The 24,324-nt window shown below is 53.0% G+C and overlaps 2 protein-coding genes across 2 annotated transcripts in view; one reads left to right on the forward strand and one right to left on the reverse strand.

The window, feature by feature from the left end:
* The first annotated feature begins 4,022 nt into the window (after window positions 1-4,022).
* Window positions 4,023-24,324, forward strand: part of LOC110484435 (uncharacterized) — a 308,610-nt gene continuing 288,308 nt past the window's right edge. Inside the window, 1 exon segment of the mRNA XM_085565453.1 lies at window positions 4,023-4,636. Within this exon segment, the coding sequence (XP_085421579.1) occupies window positions 4,023-4,636 (614 nt within the window).
* Window positions 12,983-13,915, reverse strand: LOC146764129 (olfactory receptor 14J1-like). The gene has a single exon (XM_085565605.1). It carries the CDS (start codon window positions 13,913-13,915, stop codon window positions 12,983-12,985), a length of 933 nt encoding a protein of 310 aa, XP_085421731.1.

The following is a 24,324-nucleotide window of genomic DNA, read 5'->3' on the forward strand; positions in this document are numbered from 1 at the left end:
GGGAGGAGGGCTGGCCTGATCAATGTGAGATGTTTCCCAGGTGTGGTTGATGGACTAAGAAGACAATGTCTCTCTTTCACAGCTGAAAACATGACCTGTTCCTCCTCGGTGGCTTCAATGGACTTATTCTTCATTCTACCTGTTCCCCCTCAATGACTTCAATAGACTTTCATTTTCTTTTGCCTGTTTCCCCCCCTTAGACAGAGGACCATGAAAGACCCCTGAGATTACCAAGATTTTGAGATTCTCCCTGACACAAGAAAATAGATTGTCATTGTCTGGACCAGAGAGGATTTTGTCTGCCTTGGTACCTATAATCCCCTTTCCCCTCCTTTTCTTTCTATCCTTTATTTCCTTTCTGTCCCCTCCATTGCATTTGCTGTTGGCACTCTATAATAAAGGTGCATTTGTTGTGATTAAAGTGATGGTCCCTTGCTGTTTGCCTTTTTGCATTTTGAGGATTAGTAAATGAAACATCATGACACCCTGCTCCTCCAAACGGATCTTGACACTCCCTCACGGGATTGGGACCTGCAGGCAGGGTCCCTTCCTACCCCAATAGTTCCGGGATTCTGTCAGGGACTCGCTTCCCTTTCCTTCTTCCCTCTGCTTCCAGCTGTGAATGTGCCAGAAAATGCCCAGCAAATCCACCTTTGCTGTGTGCTCTGGGAGCTCACACAGCTGCTGCACCTTGTCCCCTGCCCTGCACAGCTCCTTGGGAGGCACAGCAGGAGCAGCACCCTGAGAGCCTCAGGAATGCCCCTATGGGATCCATGTCACACACTCCCAGGGGCTGGAATTCCAGTTCCCAGCCAGAAAAATATGTTCCTGCCCTTGAAGGAAAAGCTCTTAACAAGGACCCAAAAGCCAAGTGGAGCAAGATCCTACAGTGACATTTCACTGCCAGCCTTCATAACTTCACCCATGGTTGTTGTAGCTCATGGATTGGGAATGAAATCAGGGCAGGGTCTTTTGTAAGAGCTGCCCTGGGTCAAGAGAGATACTGAGAGAGAAACAGAGCAGGTGAAGGAATGCAGGAGAGAAAGGAGGACACAAACACAATCAGCTGAGAAGGTAGCACTCTGAAAACAGAAATGCCATGGACTGAAAATGAATGGGATGAAAAGAAATAATTTTGTATCTTGTATTTCCAATCAAAACACAATTTCCTCACTTTTTCACCAACCTCCTCCTGGTGTCATTCACAAGGGCTGTCAGAAAGTTCTTCATTCTGAGCGGATGCTCCAGGCTGCAGCCACAAGGAAACAGGGAATGGGGATTTTCCTACTCCTGGGGAGTTTGACATCCTCAGCTGAGGAGAGAAGGAGGCAGCAGCAGAAAAGGACAGCTGGGCTTCACCCTTCCACAAGAAAGAGGAGGGGAAAAATCTCTCATCATGTTTGCAGCTGCTCCCACAGGGATGTGAGGGCTGATCCCAGAGTCCCAAGGATCACATTCAGGGCAGCCCTCAGGGAATGTTCACCTGGTATTGGGGGGCTGCATGGGAGCACCTGGATCTTGGAGCACCCAGCTGCCCCCCATGTTTGGAGGTGCCTGAGGAGGGCTGGGACGATGCCAGGGACATCCTGCAGTGACATCCCCCCTGTCCCACTCTGTGTGTGCTCAGTCCCAAACCTGATCCTGATCCTGGTCTCAATCTCACTCCACGGTTAGACACACTCAGAGTTCCGTATTTAATCTCAGCCCAGTGCCAAACTTATCTAGGCCCAGACCCAATCCCAGCCTCAGCCCTAAAGCCAATCCCATGTTTTGCCTTAACCCCAATCCTAGCTCTAATCCAAATCTCAGCCCCAACTCCAACCCCAGACCCAATTCCAGCCCTTTCCTAAATCCTCAGCCCCAAACCAAATCCCAGGCTCAGCCCTTCTGGGGGTTTGGGGGTGTCTCTGTCCCTCAGACCCCGATGATGTTTGGGTGGGGTCACACCAGGGGTGAGAGGGACAGAGACCCCCCGGCCTCCCCAAGGATGAGAAGGTCGGAGAGCCCCCCAGCCCCGAGCACCCTCAGCGGTGAGAGGGACACAGAGCCCCTGGTCCCCAGCCCTGCACAAACTTTCCCTAAGGTCAGAGGGATGGAGACCCCCTGAGCATCCCCCAGGGTGAGGGGACAGAGACCCCTTGAATATCCCCTGGGAACCAGACAAAATAAACTTGCAGAAATCAAACATAACTCTGCATAAAATACTTTGATGAATATTTCATTTTCCCACAAGTCACTTGTGATGAAAATGCAAACAAATCCCAAACATTAATAAACCAAGAATAGAAGCGATTCTGTGGCAATTCCAAGTTTCATCAGTTCCCATGCAGCTCCAGCTCAGCTGCTAGCAGGTTCCAATAAAAGAAAAGTGAAAATTTGGCCCAATACAGATTATTAAAAGGAAGGGACTGCGCTGTGTAGCTATGACAAAGGTGACAGGGAGGAAAAAGATATTGATTCTCATATTTCGACAAAACCTCCAAACCTGTGAATTCAGGAGTTATTCAGGAATTTAGTTAGAGCTGGGCTTCTTGCAGGACTTGTCAGTCTTGCTGGTATCATTTGTTACCTTTCTTTCAGTGATTTTAACAGACTTTTCAAAGAAGGAAAACAAAATATTTTCTTTACACTGGCCACCTACAACAGCCATTTTCCTCATAAGTTCTTCCATAAGTTGCTCAGAGAAAGATGCATCCAAGTTTCCAAGAGATCCTCCAGAAAGAGGCAAAACCTTCTCAGAGGAGGGAACCACGCTGCTGTCAAACACGCTTGGGGTCAGACAACAGTGCCCTGAACTCACTGTGCAAAAATAATGTCACAATCTGGTTAACAAAATTGTTGGAGAGATGCCTCTGCCGCAATTAAGCTGCTAAGGAGACCAAATCCAAAGTGGATTTTATTGACAGTAAATGTGAGGTAGAGAGAGAGATGGAAAGAAAGAGAAAAGGGGAGAGAGCAAGGGACTGACAGGAACAGAGATCTCCCCTGGGACAGGGCAAGTGTGACATTGTCCCCTGTGTGCGTGGCCTTCCCAGGGTGGGGGTTTTACACCTGAGCCAGTTTGGGTAAGGGGGGTGGTGTTCACCCCCCACCCCGAGCAGGGATTGCCTCACTGTTTCAGGTTAAAATGTCAGATGTAACCAAAAGTGTTTTCAGTCACCATCTCCATAAACTGTTATCAACAGGTGGGGCAGTGTTCTTTATCTCTTCCATGGCTCAGCCCTGATAATGCCCTCCAGGGGCCATCTTCTCTTAATGGGCCATTGAGTGTCACTGCAGGACTGATAAAATTACATCATCCCATTGTGGGATGCTCCGCCCAGGGGGAGGAACCAAGCATTCCTGCCTGGATATAATCTCACCCTTGCAACACCACGATCACCTTGCCTGCTGCATTCCCAGAGGACAAGAGCTCCATAAACACCACTGGACCTTCAGAGGAAGACCAGACCCTTCTACAGGATCACTGCTTTGACGGAATCACGTTCATGACTCCAGCCGGACTGCAGCCACCATTTCATCAGCCTGCTACCACCACCCTGATTATCAGGTTATATCCTGACCCTGTGAGTTTAAACCAGTCTTTCTGTATCATAGCTTTGATCTTAATTTTCCTATTAAATTGTCCTTCTGGCTTAGACTCTCTCCCAGGTTTGCTTTGAAACCAGTACAAAACTCACTGTGCTCATCCCTTGTTTTCCTTTCAAAACAGGATTTCCCATCTCCAAATATCTTCCAGATGGAGGAGGAGGCTGCAAGGAAGAGGAAGATGCCCTGGGATGCCCAGGCAGGTGAGGAGGAAGTCAGTGCCCCTTTCCCCCTCTCTCCTGCTCCATCTCCCAGCCCAGCCTGGCCCCCAGCTGCAGGACAGCCCCGCTACCAGTGTCCTCCTGATGGGGATCCATTCGGGGGATCTCCCTGCCCTTCCCTCTGGCAAATCCCATCCTCTCCTTGTCCTTCCTCCCCCAGAGCAGGAGCTGCAGATAGAGACCAGGAAGGACAAATCCCCGCAGCAGAACCTCATGGAAGAGGCCATTTTGACTGGCTCCACAGCACAGGAACCCAACGGGGAGGAAAAGCCCCAGAGATCCCACAGGAGGAGGGGCTGCAAAACCAGCCCAAGGTCATCTGAGGAGGAAAGACACACCCAGTGTCAGGAAGGTGGGCAGAGCTTCAGCCAGAGCTCAGAGCTGGTGGTCCATGAGCAGCTTCATGATGGGGAGAAGCCGTACAAGTGCTCGGAGTGTGGGAAGAGCTTCAGGCGGAAATCCCACCTGATCCGCCACCAGATGATCCACACCGGGGAATGGCCCTACAAGTGTGGGGAGTGTGGGAAGGGCTTCGGCTGGAGCTCAGAACTCATCATCCACCAACGCATCCACACTGGGGAGAGACCCTATGAGTGTCCCGAGTGTCAGAAGAGGTTTAGGTGGAGCTCTGCTCTCTGCAAGCACCAGCGGATTCACAACGGGGATAGGCCCTTCCGCTGCCCTGACTGCAGGAGGGGCTTCAAGCAAAACTCCCACCTTGTCCGGCACCGGCACATCCACACCAGGCAGAGGCCCTATGAGTGTCCCCTGTGTGGGAAGAGCTTCTCCAGGAGCTTTCACTTGACTCGACACCAACTTAGGCACAGGTAAGGGAAGCCCTGTGACTGCCCCGACTGCAGGAAGAGCTTCATGCGCTACTCCCACTCCATCCCCCTTTAGAAGACCCATGTTGGTCAGAGCCCTGGTGACCCACATTCCTTGTGATCTCTGATGAGAAGACACCTGGAAAGTGGTCTTCAAATCCTCCTGGATGCCCATAGACACTTGGATGAACACAGACCAGGAAAATCCATCGGGACTCTGATCAACATTGAAAATTAATTGGGAAGAGCTGTTTCTTTGACTTTAAAGCCCAAGAAATTCTTACCTGCTGTGTCACTTTTTCTTCTGGTGGCATCAAGCAATAATGGATGATCATGGAGATCTTTTCCCACCTGAATAATCTCCTTGTTTATCCCATCAAAACACCTAGAATTGGGGTAAAAATAAAGAAATCAAGTAAAGAGATCTAAAGCTGAATCATTTTACTGGGATTTGAATGTGAATTTGAGGTTAAGGGGAGGATTTGGGTGTTGTGGGACCATCCAAGCCAAGGGACATGGCCATGCTCTTGTAGTTGTTCCAGCAGAACGGGTCCATCTAACCTCATCTGTTCTCCAGGAATTCCGGCTGTCTGTCCCAGTCCCTGGCCTGCGTCTGCCCAGTCCAAGTGTTCCCCACAATATGCCCAAATTGCTGCTGAAGTGTCCTAGCTGACCCTTGCTGGGGATGTTCCTGTCCACCAACCTTTCCCGCTCAGCTCCATGGAGGGCTGGGAGGGGTTTTAGGGACTCCTGGTGGAACTGAGAGAGGCTGTTGTGGCTCTTGCGGCCATTTGTGGTGCTGGGAGGGGGTTTGGGGGCCTGCTGGAGGTAACTGGGATATACTGGGAATGAGTGAGGTCATCCTGGGGGCAACTGGAACCATACTGGGGACTCTGGGGTGACTGGGATCGAGCATGCTGGGGGCAATTGGAATATACTGGAAGTGTCTGGCACCATACTGGAGGGGACAACACTGGGAACAGCTGGGACCATTTTGGGGGCAAGTGAGGGCAACTGCGAGTGACTGTGTCTATAATGGGGGCCACTGAGGTCATACTGGCAGTGAGCGGGACTGTACTAGGGGTGACTAGGTGCAACTGGGAACATACTGGGTGGAACTGGAACAACACTGAGGGGGACTGGGATCATACTGGGAGTGACCAGGAACATGCTGAGGGCAGTTTGGACCATGGTCGGTGCAACTGGGATATACTGGGAGCAACTGGTACTGCACTGAGGGTGGCTAGAAGTGGTTCTGGGCAACTGGAATTATGCTGGAAGCAACTGGGAGGAAGTGGGAGTGACTGGGAGCATGCTGGGATCAAGTGGGATATACTGAGAGAGACTGGGAATCACTGGGATCATACTGGGAGGGACTGGAACCACAGCAATGGCCTGGCCTGGGTGATGTGGGGCCTCAGAGAGCGCAGGGAGCATTGTGACACTGTGGGGCCTGATGGACCCAAGGGGACATTGTGACACTCTGGGCTCAGCCTGGCCGTGGGGTGTTTTGGGAGCCCCGGGGTACACAGGGCAGCAGAGCAGAGCCTCTGGCTCAGGGGCAGCAGCTCCTCGGGAAAACCTGGGCGGGCAGCAGGGGATGACCAGGGAGAAGAAGCCATAGCCCAGAGCCCCAAGGGTGGCACTGGCTGCGGGACGGGGCAGGAGGGAGAGGCCACTGCTGGGATGGCGCCGGAACTGCCCAGCATCACAGGGCCTGTATGACATTACAGACTGGGCTGTGTGACATCACAGAGATGGCTATGTGACATCTGAGAGGCTGTGTGAGGTCACCAGGGAGGTCACTCTGCCCTAGCCCCCTCCCAGTTCCCCTAGAGAAGTCCAACGCTGCTCGTGCACAGCGGGGTCCCCTGTCCCCCCAAGTCCCCCCGCCCCCGGCGCCACAGCCTCCCCCAGAGGATGTTCCACGAGATCGAACCCAGAGCCTGACACGGGGACGGGGGCCGGGGCTGTGGGGGTGGGACAGGGGGACAGGGACCCCCCGGCAGCGTCCCCGTGTCCCCCAGGGCCAGAGCCTAGGCCAGGGCTCCTTCACCCTGTGACCAATGAGGGTTTGAGAGCGCTGAAAAAATCCCCAGCAAAAACCAGATTTAATATTAAAGTGACAGCAGCACAAAGTTCCTTGGCAAGAGTCACTCTGCTCCTGACTGGACACTTCAGGCACAGCAAGGAAACAAAGCAACAACAAAACCAAACAAAATCCAGGCAATCAAACCAGAAATGAACCGAGAACTGTCCCTGTGTGTGTGACACAAAAAAAATGAGGGCAAGGATAAAAGGAATATGGCCCAAAACCTTAACAGACCTAAAACCTAATAGGAGTTACCTTATACCTTTACCTTAATTTCTACATTAAACTTAACAATTTAGCAAAAGAACAGAGCTTAACAGTATTTAACCTAACTTATAACCTATAACTATGCAATTTAAAACAGGAATAACATTTAACAATATTTAACTTAACATATAACTTATATTAAACATATGAACTTAGCAAAAGAACAACTCTTAGCAGCGTTTAACTTAGCTTAGACCTCGTGATTTAGCCTTACCTACAGGCCTGACTGGCTCTGCTATCCAAGGCAGTCAGACCCCTCAGGGAGCAGCATTCCTGCCACATTTCCCCAGCACAGGCACTCCTGTGTGCACACAGACACAGAGAGTCAGTGCAAGGCACCTGTGAGAAATTCCCCTGAGCAAAGGGAAATGCTCCCTGGGGATGCTTTGGCATCTCCCCAGCAGGGAAGGGTTGAGCCTGGAGGAGTGGGGGGATCGGCCCAGGCTCCCTCGTTGTTGGGGATCCCCGAGTGCAGCAAACGGGAGAGTTCCCGGCTCGGAGAGGCCCCACTCAGAGGGAGTCGCTGGCCCAGGAGAGCTCCAAGGGCTTCTTTTGGAGCGCTGTTTGTAGGGCCCCAAGAGAGGGGCTGCAGTCCCAGCCATGTTTCATCCTGGCTGCACTTGGCATCAGCAGCTTTCTTTGGCAGGCTGAGAACAGGGATGTTGTGCCACCGAGGGAACACAAACAGTTCCCAGGGCTGCTCCTAAAGCAGCCAGGAGCTGGCTGGGCAGCAGCAGTGCCTGGAGCAGAGCGTGTTTGTGCTGAGCTCCAGAGGAGCTGAGCCCAGGGGCTGCTGGCCAAGGCCGAGGCCAGCGAGCATTTCTCATCTGGCAGGGCGGCCTGAGAAGGGGAGGGGGGAATGCACCAGCACAGGAACCATGGAACCAAGGGGCCAATGTGACACCGTGGGGCCTCATGGAACCGTGGAGACCCTTATGACACTTTGGGGTGTCATGGGACCAAGGGACAGTTGTGACATGGTGAGATCCCAGGGAGCCAAAGGTCCATTGTGACATTGCAAGGCCTCATGGAGTCATGGAGACACCATTAAGAGACTTCACAGCTTCATGGAACCAAAGGGCCATTGTGACACTGTGGGGCACCATGGAATCATGGAGACCATTGGGATCCTATGAGGCCCCACGGAATAAGCAAAGCATTGTGACACTGTGAGGCCTCACAGCACCAGTGAGACCATTGTGACCCTGGGGATCCCCACAGAATCAAGAGGACCATTGTGACACTGTGGGGCCTCGAGAAACCAAGAGGCCTTTGTGGCACTGCAGGGCTGCAGGGAACCAAAGGTCCATTGTGACACTGCAGGGCCTCGTGTCATCAGTGTTCCATTGTGACACTGAGGAGCCAAAGGAGACCATTGTGACACCACAAACCCCCAGGGTCCAAAGGTCCATCGTGACATTTTGGGCCTCATGGAACAGAGGAGTCACTTGACATTCTGGGGCATGGGAACCATGGAGACCCCTGGGACACTGTGGGGTCCCAAGGATCCAAGGGAACATGGAACAGGTCTGGCTGGTTTGACCTCCAGGGGCTGCCTGACAGCTTGGCACCTGCAGGGTCTCTTCTCACTGGGGCTCGGGGCTTTCCTTCCTATAGAAAAGAACTGTCCTTCTCCTGCAGGTGTCAATGTCCATATTGGGATTTCACCACCAATATTGACTGTTGTGACAGACTGGAGGAGATTGCTGGCTGGAAACATTTCACGTGTGTGGGAGGAAGGGGCAGGTCCAGCCTTGCCCTGCCCTGGAACCCCAACACTGCCCTGCCCTGGAACCCCAATCTCCCCAGAGCCTCTATCCCAGCCCAGCAGCGTCTGCCAGTCCCTGTCACAGCACAGGCAATGCTCCACAGCCACCTCTGGAGCCCCAGCCCAGCTCCTGAGTGACCAAATGACCCCAGGTCCCACTTGGGGGAAGGGCTCAGGAACACCAAGGGGTATTTAAGGCTGACCACAAGGCAAGCAAACATCTTGACCCTTCCTCCTCTTGGAATTTCCAGCTGAACATTGCAGGAATCCAGTAGTTGGTAGCTCTGTGTGTGCTTCTCTAAGTATTATTTTTCTCTCTTTCTGTGTCTACTTCTTCTGTTTCTGTCCTCTTGCAAATTTTGATTATCTTAAAATTGAACAGGTTTAGAGTTTGTGAAGTTGAATGGGCCAAGTTAATGCCTTGAGAAGTTTTTTTTGTTGATTGAATGCCATATTAAAACATTTGCCAAAGTTTCTCTGATTTTTCTAAATTTCCTAGTAAAGGCTGTTTAGTTGTTTAGAGCTCCTGAGAAACTCCTGATAGTATTGCTCCAGTCCATCCAACTCAGAGGACAGAAATAATTGTCATTCCTTTTGAATGTCACCTTGAGAGAGTTTTTTATTGTATGGGGGTCAGGGCTTGTGTGTCCTGCTTGGCACAGCCCAGGCAGGGCTTTCACAGCCCCATCCCACACTCCATTTCCCAGCTGGAGCCGCTGGTGCCTCTGAGTTCTGCTGCCCCAGCCCCAGGGACGCTCTCCTTGTCTGCCCATTCCCCCAGGGTCTCTGGGCAGGGATGGCCTCAGTGGGGGCTGCTGACATCCTCAGACACTTGGAGGCTGCTGCTGAATTTTACTGCTCCAGAGGCTTCTTCAGCCTTCAGCTCTTCAGTGCAGGAATTCAGTGCTCCAGGGCTCATTAACATTCAGAACACATTAACAAGCCAAGCCTCTGGGAATAATTTGATTTATGTTTTCAAATCCTTTGTGGTTGGTTAGGCGGATTGCATTAGTGTAATTGAAATGAATGAATTTTATTTACACAGGGAGTGAGGAACCATTTTTTAGGTCCCATTTTGATTTTTTAGTTAATACATTGATATGTGCAATCTCCAATTGACACTGAATCCAAGTACCTCCTCATGCAGTTTGAATAGATACGAAAATAAAGACCCTTTATGGCTGACAATCCATCAGACTCTGTCCCTACCCCCACCCCACCATTTCCCCCATCCCAGCCCTGGCACTCAGAGCAGCCTTGTGCAAATCTGAGCTCCCTCCAGCCCAGGCTGCACCTGCAGGTTTCAGCTCCTTGGCTCCAACTCCCACCTGCTTTCCTTGGAGAAGGAGCTGCCCCAGACACAGAGGGATGTTCATTTATTGCCAGCCAACAAAGCCTGGGGAAGGCACAGCTCCATCAAATGCAAAAGTCATTCCTCTGCTGGATATTAAATCCAGACAGTCTCAGAGCAGTGGAAAACACCTTCTGTGCCCAGCACAGATCCCAAGGTCCCCCAAAACCTTCCCTGCCCCAATTCTTCCCAGATTTGCTCTTTGCACACACGAGTCACAGGCTGAAGTCAGGAGCTGCCTCCATGCCCAGAGGGAGGAAAAGAGGGAAAGTGGATGAAGAGCTCTCCTGTGCAGAGCCAAGGTCCAAGTGCAGCCCCTGCAGTGGGAACCACAACTCATCAGGTTTGTGTCCTTTGGGCTCAGGGATGGTGACACTCAGAGGCACAGAAAGGTTTCTTGCCAACGAACAAAAGTTAAACATTTGATCAGTTTAATAACCATTTCAGCTCTTCCCTCAGCTCTCTGTGATGCCCAGCAGCATCTGACATGTCCCTCATCCGCAGGGGATTTCTGTACAGGAACAGTTTTAGACAAAGACATAGGAAATGGTAATTCTGTGATGGATATAAACACAATAAGATATCATTCATATTTATTCTAACTTCAGAAAGATTGGGTCATTCCGTGTTGTTCAAAGCATGAATCGAGTCACTTGAGAGGCCCTTGAATGACCAAAGAGCACCTAGAGGAAGAAATCTGGGGGCAACAGTTGGGACATAGAACCAGCTGGTCTGGTGAAGAGATGCCCTAAGACATGACCATTTCAACAGGAGAACTGGAAACCCCTGAAGAAAGGGGGAGATGGTACAAAGAGAATACTGGTGATTCAAGAAGATGGGAAGATCAGTATTGCTTCTCTTTCCTCAACAGTACACCTCCAGGAAATTCCTGTTACTGGTGGGGAAAACTTTGATATTTTTTAAAAGTAGTGAACTGACCAAGACAATAAAAATGTCCTTGTATAACAAGAAATGTACAAGTATTAATACCTGTGTCCCTTTCCAGGCAGACATCAGCTGTGTGCCCATGAACAGGCAGTGCCACTTGTGCCCTGAGGTGCCGAGCTGGGATTGGATCTCTCCGAGAGGAGCTGAGGGAGAGCAGAGCACCTTGCAAGCTGCAGGTCCCTGCCAGCCCCGCAGGGCTCCTGTGCCATCAACATCTGCTCTGCTCCAGTCTGGAACAGGGCCCAGCACGGTGCCGGGACCATCAGAGAGCTGAGGTGTGTGCTGGAATTCCATGCCCTCCCCATGGCACAGCATCCCTGCATTTCCCTGCTCCAGCCTTGGTCTCCAGCACAGCCATGGAGGCTCTTTGGGCTCCTGAGTGTTCCTGCAGCCCCAAGGGCAGCTGAGCTCTGCCTTGGGCACAGGCAGCCCTGGCCAGCGCAGGCCATGCTCAGCAATTCCTTGTCTGTGCCCGGCCTTGCTGCCAGCCCCGGCAGCGGCTGCGTGGCCCCTCGGTGGCCCTGTGCTGGCCCAGCCATGGTGCCACAGCCCCTGTGCAGCCCAGCCCAGGACAGGAGCATTGCGGCTGGGAACGGCCCCTGTGCCGTGGGGCCCTGGGCAGCCTTGGGGCTCTGTGCCCCATGGCCTCCCTGCTGGGCAGCCTCTGCCAGCTCCTGCCGAGCCCGTGGCACCTGTGGGGCTGCACAGACAGCCCTGCCCGGGCTCTGCCGGCCTCGGGGCCAGCAGAGAGGCGGCCAGGGCTGGCCATGGCTGGGAACAGGCCCTGAGCCCCGCAGGAGGATGGAGCTGGGCCACAGCCAAACTCAGCCCAGGGCAGAGCTGGGCTCAGCAGCCAGGGCTGCCCAGGGCTGGCACAGACAGAGGCTGGCGCTGACAAATGTCCTGGGCCCCTCCCTGCTCTGTCCGTGCCCCAAGGGCACAGAGCAGCCTCCTCTCTGGGGCTCTTGCCTGTTTTCAATGCCTGCCCAGGCGCTGGCCCTGCCCCACAAGGCCTGGGCTGAGTCCTGCCCCTGCCCGCTCAGCCAGGCTGAGATGGACACTGATGGTTCCTGTGCCAGGCTCTCCCAGCCCAGCCCAGCTCCCTGCCAGCTCTGCCAGCTGCCCTGAGCTCTGGGCAGCACCAAGGGCCTCTCCCCAGCACAGCCCAGCCGGCTCTGGCCCCACAGCTCTGCTCAGCCCAGGCTGCTCTGGGCACTGCCCCACGGCCTCAGCCCCTGCCAAGGGCACAGCAGCAGCTGCAGCTCAGCCAGGACTCAGCCCCACCATGGGGGAAGGGGCTTGGCTAAGGCCAAAGGAGCTCCCTGGCTGCCCTGCTCCCCTCTGCCTGAGGTGCTGAGAGCTCTGCAGCCCCTGCTGCCATCCCATCTGCCCAGGCCAGCACAAGAGCCCCGGCCCTGGGGCCCTCCAGAGCTGCTCCTGCTCCAGGCCCAATGCCCATCCCAGAGCTGGGGCAGCCACAAAGCTGTGCCCATTTCTGCTCATTGCTGCTCTGATGGGGATGCATCCTCAGACACTTAGGGGCTGATGATGAATTTTACTGCTCCAGAGACTTCTTCTTTCTTGAGCAGAGCTGCTGTGCCAGCACTGATCTGCCCCAGCTCTGCACGCAGACATTGCTGCTGCAGCTCCAGAGAAGGCAACAAAAGGGCATCTCTGCAGAAAACTCTGCTGGGAGATCCTTTAGTTCCTTTAAAGCCACTGAGAGTACAGACCCTCATTGACACAGTCGGCGGCCACAGGGAAGGTGGAGAGAAACAAAATGAGAAATGGCACAAGGAATGACATTTATTTGTGGACAACATCAAAATGCAAAACAAAGAAAAAGAACCTAAAAGAGGAAAACAGCAAGAAGTACCAAAGATTACTTTTATTACAAGTGATTTGCAGAAATTGTCCAGCACTTTAATGTCCCTGAAAGCATCCAGTCATCAGTCTCCTCACTGCAGCCTTGAGCTCCTGGTTCCTCAGGCTGTAGATGAGGAGGTTCAGGGCTGGAGGCACCACCGAGTACAGAACTGACACTGACAGATCCAGGGATGGGGAGGACATCGAGGGGGGCTTCAGGTAGAAAAACACTGCAGTGCTGAGGGACAGGGAGAGCACAGCAAGATGAGGGAGGCAGGTGGAAAAGGCTTTGTGCCGTCCCTGCTCAGAGGGGATCCTCAGCACAGCCCTGAAGATCTGCACATAGGAGAAAACAATGAACACAAAACAAGCAAATCCCACAGACACAGTAACAGTAATGATCCCAAGTTCTCTGAGGTAGGATTTGGAGCAGGAGAGCTTGAGGATCTGGGGGATTTCACAGAAGAACTGACCCAGGGCATTGCCATGGCAGAGGGGCAGGGAAAATGTGCTAGCTGTGTGCATGAGAGCATTGAGAAAGGCACTGGCCCAGGCAGCTGCTGCCATGTGGGCACAAGCTCTGCTGCACAGGAGGGTCCGGTAGTGCAGGGGTTTGCAGATGGACACGTAGCGGTCGTAGCACATGATGGTCAGTAGGAAATACTCTGATCCAATGAAGAACATGAAGAAAAAGAGCTGAACAGCACATCCTGTGTAGGAGATGGTGCAGGTGTCCCAGAGGGAATTGTGCATGGCTTTGGGGACAGTGGTGCAGATGGAGCCCAGGTCGCTGAGGGCCAGGTTGAGCAGGAAGAAGAACATGGGCGTGTGCAGGTGGTGGCCGCAGGCTACGGCGCTGATGATGAGGCCGTTGCCCAGGAGGGCAGCCAGGGAGATGCCCAGGAAGAGGCAGAAGTGCAGGAGCTGCAGCTGCCGCGTGTCTGCCAGTGCCAGCAGGAGGAAGTGGCTGATGGAGCTGCTGTTGGACATTTGCTCTGGCTGCACATGGGCACCTGTTCATGGAGAAAGGACAGGGAAAAGTCAGGAGAGGTTACATGGAGCCAAACCTGGGCCATTCCCTGCAGACTGTCCTGCTGAGACTCACTCACCCTTGTTCCTGCTCTGGGAAAACCTTCACCCAGGTCCCTGCCTGAGCCCCAGCTGTGCTGGCTGAATGTGTCAGGAGCAGCCCAGCCTGTGTGTGGGGGCAATTAAGGAGCCATCCCTGCCCTGCTGCCCTGGGTTTGTGGCCCTGTGGCAGAGGGACAAGGCTTGATATTCAGAATTTTTCAGGGGAATCACTCTTACTGCAGAAGGGCTTGGTACTATCTGCACTACCAAGTCTGGAGGACATGGACAGCAGGGAAAATATGTAGGGAATGTTTTTCCTACCCACCCACCATTCCTCGCTCTCTGAGGTCAGAAATCCCCAGCATTCCTACTGCACTCAGAATTAGGCAGAGAGAGATGTGAGAGGCAAAGGATTCCCTGTGGCTCAGGGAAGGTGAGGGGCTGGATGGGCTTGTTCCCCCAGCACTGCACTGCTCAGCCCCCTCTGCTTCCCTGAGCATCTCCCTGGGCCTGGACATCCCCTCCTGAGAGGTGCCATGTCCCTGCCAGCGCTCACAGAGCCCATCCCACCCTGTGTGCCCTCGGCCCGGCCCTACAGAAACCTGCCTGTGTGCAGGGCCCTGGCTGGGACAGGCTCTGTGTGCAGCTGGGCAAGGGCAGCTCAGGAGAGCCCTGCTGGGCCCTGCAGAGGTGATGCTGCTGCTGCCCAGGACTGAGGAGTGGCTGAAGGCCCTTTGGGAGGCTCCCAGCAGAGACACTGACCAGCCAAAGTCACAGTTCTGGAGCCTCTGTAAATGTTCAAACATTCCTTTGATGATCCTGTGTGTCCCTTTCAACTCAGAATGTTCTGTGATTCTGGGATTACAATTCCTGTTCTGCTTCTCTCATCCCCCTGTTGTCTATAATCAAGAGAAAAAAAGAACCCTTGCAACAGTGTTAGAACAGTGAAGTTAAAACCAGACCTTTATTGGAAGCTTCCAGGTTTATGAGTGGGGATGAGGAAAGGTCAAACCCTGATTTCAGCCATTCATTAAGGTTGAATAATTAGGTTATTTAACAGGAACATCCTATAGGGGATTCAGTTCCCTGTTAAATACCCCTTGCCCAACCCATTGGAGTAGGTCTAAGGACTTCTTCGCCCCGCTTTTTGTTATCACTGATCACATTCAAAAACCAAAATGTTCTTCTTGTAGGTCCACTTCCTGATAATAAGACTATACAGAATTTCTGGAATGCATTTAGACAGTCAGCTTATTGTTCTACAATCTAAGAGAAAGTTAAGGAAACGTACTAGAGTTAATTAAGGATTATAATTATTTTAACTATATAATTGTAGTTCAAAATAGTTAAAGTTTAATAGAGTTAGGTAAGGATTATAGTTTTATAACTATAACATAGTAATTTACAGAACCGTGAATATATGACAAATATAGGAAAAGCAAAAGTAATCTTGTCACCACCCCAACTTTCCCACCCTGCTCCAAGAAGGAAATTGAAAACACTCTCAGGACAGCTCCGGACCTTTACAGCAATCCCAGGCTTACCTTCTTTGGAAAGTGTCCTCCGGAGCTGTGCCCAGGCTGGTCTGGAGCTGGAGCAGCCCTGCCCCAGCCAGCCCCTCTCAGCAGCAGCACCTGCCCTGCTCAGGGTGGCTCCTTCCCCCCACAGCTCCTGGCCAGCGCTGGGAGCAGCTCCAGGGCCGGCTGAGAGCTGTCCCTGGCAGGCAGCAGAGTCCCTGGCCCAGCACAGCGCCCTGGGCTGCAGGACCCTGCTCTGCAGGACAGCCCTGGGCACCCCTGGCTGCTCTGCACAGGAGATGAGCAGAGAATGCACTCACAGGCTCTGTGGGCATTGGCATGTTCCAGCTTTAGGAGATCTCTCCAGGAGCTGCAGCTGCATTGTCCTGCAGCCAGAGGTTCCTGTGCCAAGGGCTGGCAGTGATTCTGCCCCAGGCACTTCTCAGCCCCTTCCCAGCCCTGACTGATTGAAGCTCTCTGTGCCTCTGTGCTGTGCCCAGGCTGGCTGCAGGCAGTGCCCCAGCCCTGCTGGGCTGAGAGAAGAGCTGCTCAGCAAGAGAAATGTGCTTTTGAAGCTCTGCTTGGTTACCAGGATCACCCTCTGTGCCAGGAGCCCGGCCCTGCTCAGCAGCACAGACACAGCACAAGGACTTTAATGACCCTCTGGGGCTTTGTGCTCAGCCCTGAACATCAGGCCCTGAGAGGGAGCTGCGGAAACCTCTCCAGAACTCCAAGTCAGAATCCAACTCCAAAGTTTCTCTGACTTTTAATGGGTTCCACTGAGGGACATGATTGAGAAAGTGTCCCCAGGCCCCAGGCAGAGCAGAGAACTGGAGGCACTGATGAAAGGAGAGGACAAAGAGAAGCCAAGTCTTGGTGCCCTGGGGCACAGCAGGGTCTGTGCCACCAAGGGCTGTGAGGAGACACCTTGTCCTGAGGCCCTGGGGCCTCCTGGCACAGCCCCAGCCAGGCTGGGCACTGTCAGCCCCTGCTCCTGCTCTCAGCATCCCCCCCTAGCCCACATCCCAGTGGCCTCAAGGATCTGCTGGAAGGAGTCCCTGGGGAGCCTTGGTCAGGAATGGCCCTGGGGGCTCCTTCATGATTCCAGGGCCTGCAGGTTTTTCAAAGGACTTTGGCTTTTGCTTTTGGCCTTGGAGTCTCTGAGAGTTTTCTGTAATCATGGCCCCAGTTATCTGCTTTAATTAGTCTCTGGCGAAGCTTTGTCAGGAACAACACTCATAGGGGCTCATTAATGCTTCAAAGTACTTCAGTTGTTTTAAGGTACTTGGTGTTTCCCTTTTGCTACAGACTCTGTGAGAGGTTTGTGCAATCATGGCCCCAATTATTTTCTTTAATGAGTCCCTTGAGAGCTTTGCACAGGCACTCAGTGGGGCTCATGAATACTTTGAGATTCTTAACTTTTGTAAGGTACTTTGTATTTTCCTCTCCACCTTGAGAGTTCTTTGTGCCATTTTCAGTCTCTGAGAGGTTTTTGTGCCATCCTGGCCTCCAGTTCTCTCCTCCAAGAATTCCATGAAGAGCCTGCGGTATAGATGGACCTTTGTGGTTCCCATTAATGCTTTAGACTCCAACCACTTCGGGGTTTTCCTCTGACTTTGACTCCAGGAAAGGTTTGTGCAATCTCCTCTCAGGCCTGAGGTTCCAGTGCTCAGCTCCAAATGCACCACGGGGCTCATTAGGATCAAGCAAGTCCTGACAAACCATGGGTCTGCCTCAATTTCTCTCTGCTCTCTTGCAGTTTGTCAGGAAGTTTCTGTAGTGGTTTTGGTTCACCATTTTGAGATTTCTCAGCCAATGCTTCAGTTAGTGGCGTGGGTTCAGTGTTGGCTAATTACCAGTGCACTCACTAGAATATACTTACTCATTTCCAGCTGTGAGATAGGATTAGGAGAAAGGCAAAGTCGGCTCAAAACTTTAAAAGGGTATAAATAAAATTTTATTAACAATAACTAAAGAAAGAGTAATAAGAATCAGAACAAAATTTTCAGAACACTTCCTCTCTCCATATAACCTGACAATGTAAAGAGAAAAAACCTAAAATTTTCAGTCAATTTACCACCTCTAGAATAGTCTTTCTTCACTTCACTTAGGGAGAGAAGTTCCTCTTGTTAATGTTATGGAGACTTCTCCACAAGAAAACAGTTATATCATGGCTTTTAATTTCCATGAATAGCAGATGCCCAGGAAAATCTGTAACTGTCAATTCCCTCCCATTTTTCCACATCTTTTCCCATAGCTGTCTTTATAGCCAATGTTATGGGATATTAGTTAAAAGATGAGCTGTTTAAGAGGAAAAGTTCTTTTCACCTATTTCATAAATCATCTTCATCTCTGGGAACAGCGGTCTTCCTCTTCCTGAGGGCACAGGGTCTCATCACTTTTCTCTCTTTCCCTGTTCAAACTCCTCATGGGATCACAGCAACTGCAACATTTGCTCACTTTAGCATGGAGGCCTTTGCTGAAACAAGTCATCTCCCCATACTTTTCAATGCCTTATAGGGAAAAAGAGAGTCTGATGTATCAATGACATCCTTCTCCAGAGATTTTCCAGAGGCTTCCAGCCCCAAGATCAAGGCATCTCCTCATCCCTCCCATCTGGGACTCAACTTCCCCTTCCCTGCCCTCGGTGTGTTCATGCTGCTCCTCTGTGTGCCTGCCCTGTGTCCTTTTCTCTCACGGGAGGGAGGATGGCAGCACTGGCAGAGTCAATATCTCCCGGGGCTGCAGATGGTTCCGTGAGCCCGGCCGGGCTCGTTGCTTGCGGCCGGAGCTGTTTTGCCATGGAGGTTTCTGCAGCGGCTGCGCTGGGGCTGTGTCAGGCTGGGCCGCGCTGGGGCAGGGCCAGGATCTCAGCAGCCAGGCCAGAGCCCAGCAGCAGCACGGCCGGGGCCGATGGCTTCTCCTGCCCTGCCCGCCGGCTGCGGGCGAAGCCCAAGGGCGGCAGAGCCTTGGCCGAGCCGGCCCGGCCCGGGGCTGCTCCTGGGGCCCGGCGGATCCTGGCCGGGCCCGGGCTGGCGGCGGGGCAGGGCTCGGCAGGGCCAGATGTCAGCACCCGCAGCCACGGCCCGGCCTCGGCCCCGTGGCCTCCCCTGCCCTGCCCGGCAGCCGATGGCGCCTGGCGGCTCCCTGGGAAGGGGCCCGGCCCCACGGCAGGAGCCGCCCGGCCCCACGGCCGAGACGGGGCTGGGCCGGCCTCGGCACCTCTGTGGGGCCAGAAGGGAGAGAGACCCAGCCAGGCTTTCTCATCTCTAACTTGTGTCTGCACAGAGGCGTCTGCAGCTTCCTTAGTGCTTTAACAGACTGTCAGCTCTCAAAGCTAATTACTGATTGGTTTTTGTCAGACACAGAGGAAACTGCTAGCAGCTTCTCCCAGGACATCCCTTCAATGATGCAAAACCACCATGGCAGCACACAGCACAGAGCTCCTTTGTCCATATGCAGTGGCTATGTGCCCAAGGGCTCAGAACCCCTCCTTGGGAGATCTCTGGGCCCTCTCCAAGGTGTTTTCAAATGAAAACATTCAGATCAGAGTCTAAGAAAATCACCAGATGACAGGGCCAGCATGACCTGTCTGTCCTGGCTACTTTTGTGTAGGAGCATCCTTGGATACACGGAAATTGGGAGGCCAAATTCTAATTTTGGCCATGGTCCCTGGACATGAAGGCCGGTTCTTTACCACAGGAATGAAGGAACAGTGTGCCAATGTTTCCTGGGGGAATGAGAGGTGACCACCAGAGGACAAGGACAGCCAGAGCTTGCAGGCTTCCAGGAGGCCCTGAGGTGTCACAATGCCCCCTTGGTGACATGAGGCCCTGAAGGGTAGGAATGGTCTCCATGGTTCCATCAGGCCTCACAGAGTCATAATGGTCTCTGGGTCCATGATGCCCCGCGGTGTCACCATGGCCCCTTGGTTCCATGGGCTCCAGTGGTACCACAATGATCCCCTTGGTTCCATGAGGTGCCCACAGTGTCACAGTGATCTCCATGGGAAGGAAAGAACCGAGCCCCAGTGTGGCAGGGGCAGCCACCAGAGGCCAATGGGAGCCAAACTTGATGGTACTGGCAGATTTTGTCTGGGAGCAACCCTTGGATATAGGGAATTTTATAGGTGGAATCCCAATTTTAGACATGGACACTTGGAGGAGGATGGTTCTTTCCATAGGAAGGAAAGCATGGAACACCAGCGTTAGAGGGGCAGATGAAAGGCGGCCACCAGGGGCCAAGGGCAACCAGACCTCTCTTTCCTGGTAGCTTTTGTCTGAAAGCAACCCTTGGATATAGGGAATTTGGGAGGTGGAAGCCCAATTCCCGCAATTTCTGCATAGATAAGGACGGTTCTTTTTTCCATAGGGAGGAAAGCACTGTTGTGTTCTGCTGCAGCAAAAGGCACAACAACTGCCCCAGGCCCCAGAGTCTCAGACCTCAGGCAGACACCAATGACCAACAGGGAAAGGAAGGCAACAGGACAGGTCTTGCTTTAGAAAACTGAGGATTCTTCATTTTCCCAGGGACATACACAAGAAACGAGGTGGTAGGGTCAAGACTTTTATATTACAGGGTAGGGGTGGAGTTTAGGATCAAGGTCCAATATTAAGAGGAGCAGGAGACTGCAAAGGGGTGGATCGAGGAGGACAATCAATGGAAAAAACTACAGTGGGGACATTGCAGCACAATTTAAGCCAATAAGGGTACAGAAAAAGAAGAACATTCTGGGGCCATTCCTCATTTGATCAGATAGGGTAGAGTGTCTTTTCCCAGGATTTCAAGGGCACACCCCACAGCGTGGAGGGGTGGAATCTTCTTTAAGTCACGCTCTCGCCGGATGCTGTGTCTGGGTAAAATTCCCACCTCATTGGGCAGGGGCACTCTACACCTTTGGTGCCATTATTTCTTTCTCCGGCTGTTTTATGCAATGAAATAAAACTCCAGCATATGTGGAACCACCCTTCAATCCTTCCCAGGCTACTCCTGTTCTGTCCTCAGTCTGCACACAACTGAGCCCAGAGCCTGCAGCCTCTACGTGTTCGTTATGTGATGAAGCCTTCAAACCCCATCTTGGGAGATATTTGGGTCCTCCCTAAGGTCTGTGAAAATGGAAAAATAGTTATCAAAGTTATTTTCTCCCAAGTCTAGCAGTGACAGAACAATGGTCAATATCTCTAAACTGAATGAGAGTGGATTTAAATTTGTTAGAAGGAGGAAATATTTACAGTGATGAGAGTGGCACAAAATGGCAAATGTTTTTCCAGAGAAGTGGATTTCCCATCCCAGGAATGCTCAAAAATCAGGGAGTGTGTGCAACCTGACCCAGTGAAATCCCCTCCCCAAGGATGGAATTCGTGTTGTGTGGGTTCTTGGATGTGCTGGGTGCCCTCACAACAGTTCTGGCCAAAATGTCTGCTGAGGGCAGCCAGGCTGCTGCAGGGCAGTGACCTCACAGCCATCACCATGGCAGCCCTGTCCCCTGGGCCTGGCTCTCCCCTTTCCTCTGCCCCTGCCTTGTCTCTGCTGGAATGAAGAGTTATGTTGTTTATATGTTGTCCCCAAGGTGCTGGGCCAATGGCTTCCCAGTCAGGCTCCTGGAGCAGAAGTGGCTTTTCAGAGCCCAGCCAGAAATGAGCCCTGAGGCAGCAGCTCTGCAGCGCTGGCCACCAGGCTGGGTTGCAAAGGAGGCTTCTGGCCATGCCCTGCAAGCAGCTGCTGCTGCCAAGGTGCCTTTGGTGCCTCGGGCTGTCCCTGGCACAGCTCCCAGCACGGCACTCTGCCCTTGTGCCCGAGGCCTTCCCTGAGCTGGGGCTGGCCTGGGGCTGTTCCTGCAGCGGGACCTGCCCTGCTCCTGGCACAGGAAAGGCAGTTCCTGCTGGAGCAGGAGGCTCTGCCTGCAATGGGCTCAAACCACTCCAGCAAGGCCCTGCTGACTTCAAAATTGCTTCCTAGAGCAGAATATCCTATAGGTGTTATAGATTCTGGACTGTGGAGTAAATAACTCTGGTTAAGAGCATACTGTCTAGTCATTATCAGATTGTATTTATATAAATATATCTGGTATTCCATCATTAATCCTGTGGGACAAATTGCATTGACAGATTGTTCAATTCTACCTGTCCAATCGTTTATACATAAACCTTTGACAAATTCTGGGGCCAGGATTGGATCCAGTCACTCCCAGTCTCCTCTCTTAAAAGGAATTTTAGAAGTCTGGGGGCTCTGCAGGGCTTTTAGAACCCATGGTGGCTGCTGTGTGTCTCCATCTCATGACTCAGCAGGAGTTTCTCCAATAATGAAATAAAGCTTTAGCCTGAAGCTCCCACTCTGCACATGACAGGAGTGTGTGTGACATCCTGGCTCTTTGGCAGCCTGGGGACTCCTGGGATGTCACTGTGGAGCCCCCGTGAGTGCCTGTGACAGATCGGTGCCTCTGCAGCCCAAGGTTTCCTGGGATGTCACCATGGAATGGCTGTGACTGCCTCTGACCACACGGCTCTTTGCCATCCCCAGAAACCCTTGGGAGGTCTCCATGGAGCCCCTGTCTCTGTGTGTGACATTCCAGCTCTTGAACAGACTGGAGACTCTTGGAAAGTCCCCATGGAACCCCTCTGAGATCCTGTGACAAATCTCATTCTAAGGAGGCAACCATCACCAGGAAACCCTGTTGCTATGGTCAGTTTCCATGGCAACCATCTCCAGGAAACATTTTTCTATGGTCAGTTTCCATGGCAACCATCCCCAGCCCCTGTTGCTATGGTCAATTTCCATGGCAACCATCCCCAGCCCCTGTTGCTATGGTCAGTTTCCATGGCAACCATCCCCAGCCCCTGTTGCTATGGTCAGTTTCCATGGCAACCATCCCCAGCCCCTGTTGCTATGGTCAGGCCCTGGGCAGCTCCATGGAGACCCCATGCCAGGGGTGGTTGCCATGGACACCAGCTCAGGCCTGGAGCCCGTTGCCATGGCAACCATTGGCACTCCCATCCCCAGGGTCATGGATCCAGAACCACAGAATTGGCTGAGCTGGGAGGGGCCCATCAGGATCCTCGAGTCCAACTGCTGGCCCTGCACAGGACACCCCAACACTGCCAGCCTGGGCCTGGCAGCACTGTCCAAACGCTGCTGGAGCTCAGAGAGCCCTGGAGCTGTGACCCTTCCCTGGGGAGCCTGGGCAGTGCCCCAGCAGCCTCTGGGCAAAAACCTTTTCCTGAGATCCAACCTCAGCCTGCCCCGACTCAGCTGCAGCCGCTCCCTCCACTCCTGTCCCTGGGCACCAGAGTGAAGAGGTTCCCTCAGCCCCAGCCAGGGACCCGCTCCCAAGGCTGCTGCCATGGCCACCAGGGCTGGCATCAGCTGGGATGCTCGGTTTCCACAGGCCGGGGTTCAGGAATGGCATTTCTCAATTTCCTGCTCCCACTCAAACCCCGCAGGCACTCATTGCCCTCCCACCTTCCATTGAAGGAAAAAAGGGAAAGATCTCAGGCTGGGATAAGAACAATTTACTGGGAACAGCAACAAGATAAGGAACAAACAGAAACAGAAAAAATATTAACAACAGAAGGGATAAGAAAAACCAGTTACAGGGAAAACTACATCACCATCAATTGTATCTTCCTGGCCACGTGTTTCCTCCTGCATGGAAAGGACACCCTTCTCCTCAGGTAAAGACAGAGACAGAGTCCCTTTCCTGCCCCGGTAATGACCTGAGGTGGGAGTGAATGTAGTGACAGGGCCATGGCCAGACCCTCATGTCCTTCAATCCCACATAAGGTCATTGGCAGGGGCAAGGAAAGGGACAGGTGTGTTCCCAGCATGGATCACAGGAAACATGGATCACCAGGGCTCTTCCCAACAGGGTCCTCCAATGGGGGATGAAACTGGAGCAGTGCACAAAGCTCTTCCTGCAGCTGGGGAATTTTCAGGGCTTCCCTTACCGGTGGCTCCGTTGGTGTTTGGTCAAGTGAGATCTCTGGGTGAAGCTCTTCCCACACTGGGGACACACGTAGGACCTCTCCCTGGTGTGGATGCACCAGTGCCTGACAAGGTGGCAGTTGTGCTTGAAGCCCTTGCCACAGTCGGGGCAGAGGAAGCGCCTCTCCTCGGTGTGAATCCGCTCATGCCGGAGGAGATGGGAGCTGCTCTGAAACCTCTTTCCACAAGTGGGGCACATGTAGGGCCTCTCCCCAGTGTGGATGCGCTGGTGTGTGACGAGGGTGGAGTTGTGTTTGAAGCCCTTCCTGCAGTCAGGGCAGCGGAAGGGCCTCTCATCCTTGTGAATCCGCTGATGTACAAGGAGATTGCAGCTATTGTGAAACCTCTTCTGACACTCGGGACACTCGTAGGGACTCTCCCCAGTGTGGATGCGTTGGTGGATGATGAGGTCGGAGCTCTGTCTGAAGCCCTTCCCACACTCCCCACACTTGTAGGGCCTCTCCCCAGTGTGGATGTGTAAGTGCCTGACAAGGTCGGATTTGCAGCTGAATCCCTTCCCACACTCCCCACACTCGTAGGCCCATTCCCCGGTGTGGATCATCAGGTGTTGTTTCAGATTGTTGCTCTGCCTGAAGCTCTTCCCACACTCTGAGCACTTGTAGGGCTTCTCCCCATCATGAAGCTTCTCAGGGACCACCAGCTCAGAGCTCTGGCTGAAGCTCTGCCCACCTTCCTGGCCCAGGGTGGGTCTTTCCTCCTCAGAGCATCCTGGACTGGCCTTGCAGCCCTTCCTCCTCTGGGATCTCCAGGGCTTTTCCTCCCCGTTGGATTCCTGCGATGTGGAGTTGCTCAAAACAGATTCTTCCATGA

The sequence above is a fragment of the Lonchura striata genome, chromosome 36 (genome assembly GCF_050655825.1).
Source record: "Lonchura striata isolate lonStrDom1 chromosome 36, ASM5065582v1, whole genome shotgun sequence".
Classification (NCBI taxonomy): domain Eukaryota; kingdom Metazoa; phylum Chordata; class Aves; order Passeriformes; family Estrildidae; genus Lonchura; species Lonchura striata.